General features: G+C 40.9%; 1 protein-coding gene across 1 annotated transcript in view; it reads left to right on the top strand.

The window, feature by feature from the left end:
- SARC_10543 (hypothetical protein) overlaps positions 1 to 1,505 on the top strand; it is a gene marked incomplete at its 5' end in the record, with an annotated part of 7,920 nt that overhangs the window by 5,027 nt on the left and 1,388 nt on the right. Inside the window, 2 exons of the mRNA XM_014295411.1 lie at positions 576 to 764; positions 1,335 to 1,430. Of these exons, the coding sequence (XP_014150886.1) occupies positions 576 to 764; positions 1,335 to 1,430 (285 nt within the window). The remainder of the gene's footprint in view (positions 1 to 575; positions 765 to 1,334; positions 1,431 to 1,505) is intronic.

Here is a 1,505-nt window from a genome sequence, read left to right as displayed (position 1 = left end):
TATATATATATGTGTGTGTGTATAATAATATATATATATATTACTATATATATATATATATATAGAGTGTTAGTCGACTTGACGTGTGTCTGTGGCACTAGCTCATGGGCCGTAGCTACCGTTACTATCGCTATCCACGACATCGTCTGTCTGGGGGTATTAGTATGTTCCTACAAATATATCCACGGGTTTATGCTTGTATTGTCACTATTTTATAATCGCGCTTTATTAGGGAATGTTCTTATTTGTATGTCCATGTCAATATTTCTTTCCGTTTGAATTTGTGACATTCTCAGTGTTGGTAATGTCGTTGTGTCCGCTTTTCCCTGTGCGGGTAGTGCGTTATACTTTGCCTCAGATTCTGTGGTTGAACGAAAGAGACCTGCGCACAGCAGGATGGTTCCCCGTCGTATATTTTTGATTGATTATGTCCCATCTTCAACGTTCACCATCCATGCAACCCCAGTCCCAAAGCACTTTGCTGCCATCTAACATTCGTATGAACCTCAAATCGGCCATCATTCGTATTAACATGTATTTCGAACATCTTTGTTTCTATCTTACTCCCCGTTTAGCACAAAGCTATGCTGGATCTGATTGAGCAGGATCTATTTAAAGCTCTAATGCCAGGTATCATTTATCTGCGCATGGATGGGTCTGTAGAATCCGTGAACCGCTTTGCCATTGTGTCGAAGTTCAATGCCGATCCAACCATTGACGTGCTGCTCCTCACTACACACGTGGGTGGGTTGGGTCTCAATTTGGTATGTTTTTATATGTGTAGCTAAGACCGGATTGAACTGTGTACATACTTTTTGTCTGTTTACATGTGCATATATGACAGTACCTTATTATGTATTGCACACAATAACGCAGTATTATATACGTATACATAGTCAACCTCACCGCGCAAGTTGGCGAAACGGTTTTGGTAGGTAATTCGTTGGTACTAAAGTCGACGATTAAATTTCTAGTCTCAATTAGGTATTTGCTTTCCGTCAATAAGGCGCAAATCTATAGTGGTTGTGTATGGGAGCCCGTATGGTCTCGATAAAATAAAATAAACTGTGATAGGGGAGGAGTGGGACACAATAGCTCCTAGGGACGTGTAGATTTTTAACGGTTTATCTGCTACCATTGTCACGACTCTGTGTGCAGCTGCAGTGCTGAAGAAAGTATTTCCTTGGTCCTATATGCACATATACATACACTCCATAAACCTAGCCTCACATATTTATATGTATTCTTAAATTCCAAGTACATGTATATGCGCAGCCCATACCCCCTAAACACATATATACTGCATTTTGTAATTCCGAAACGTACTCATGCAGACGGGAGCTGACACGGTTGTTTTCGTGGAGCACGATTGGAATCCGATGAAGGATCTGCAAGCAATGGACCGAGCGCATCGTATAGGCCAGAAAAAGGTAGCGTATTTGACGAAAGCACTTTGGATGTCGTTATAAAGAAGAAATCAGTCGAATACCATGGCATTTTGTACG

Source organism: Sphaeroforma arctica (assembly GCF_001186125.1).
Source record: "Sphaeroforma arctica JP610 unplaced genomic scaffold supercont1.1289, whole genome shotgun sequence".
NCBI lineage: Eukaryota > Ichthyosporea > Ichthyophonida > Sphaeroforma > Sphaeroforma arctica.
This window is presented reverse-complemented; position numbering and strand designations above follow the sequence as displayed.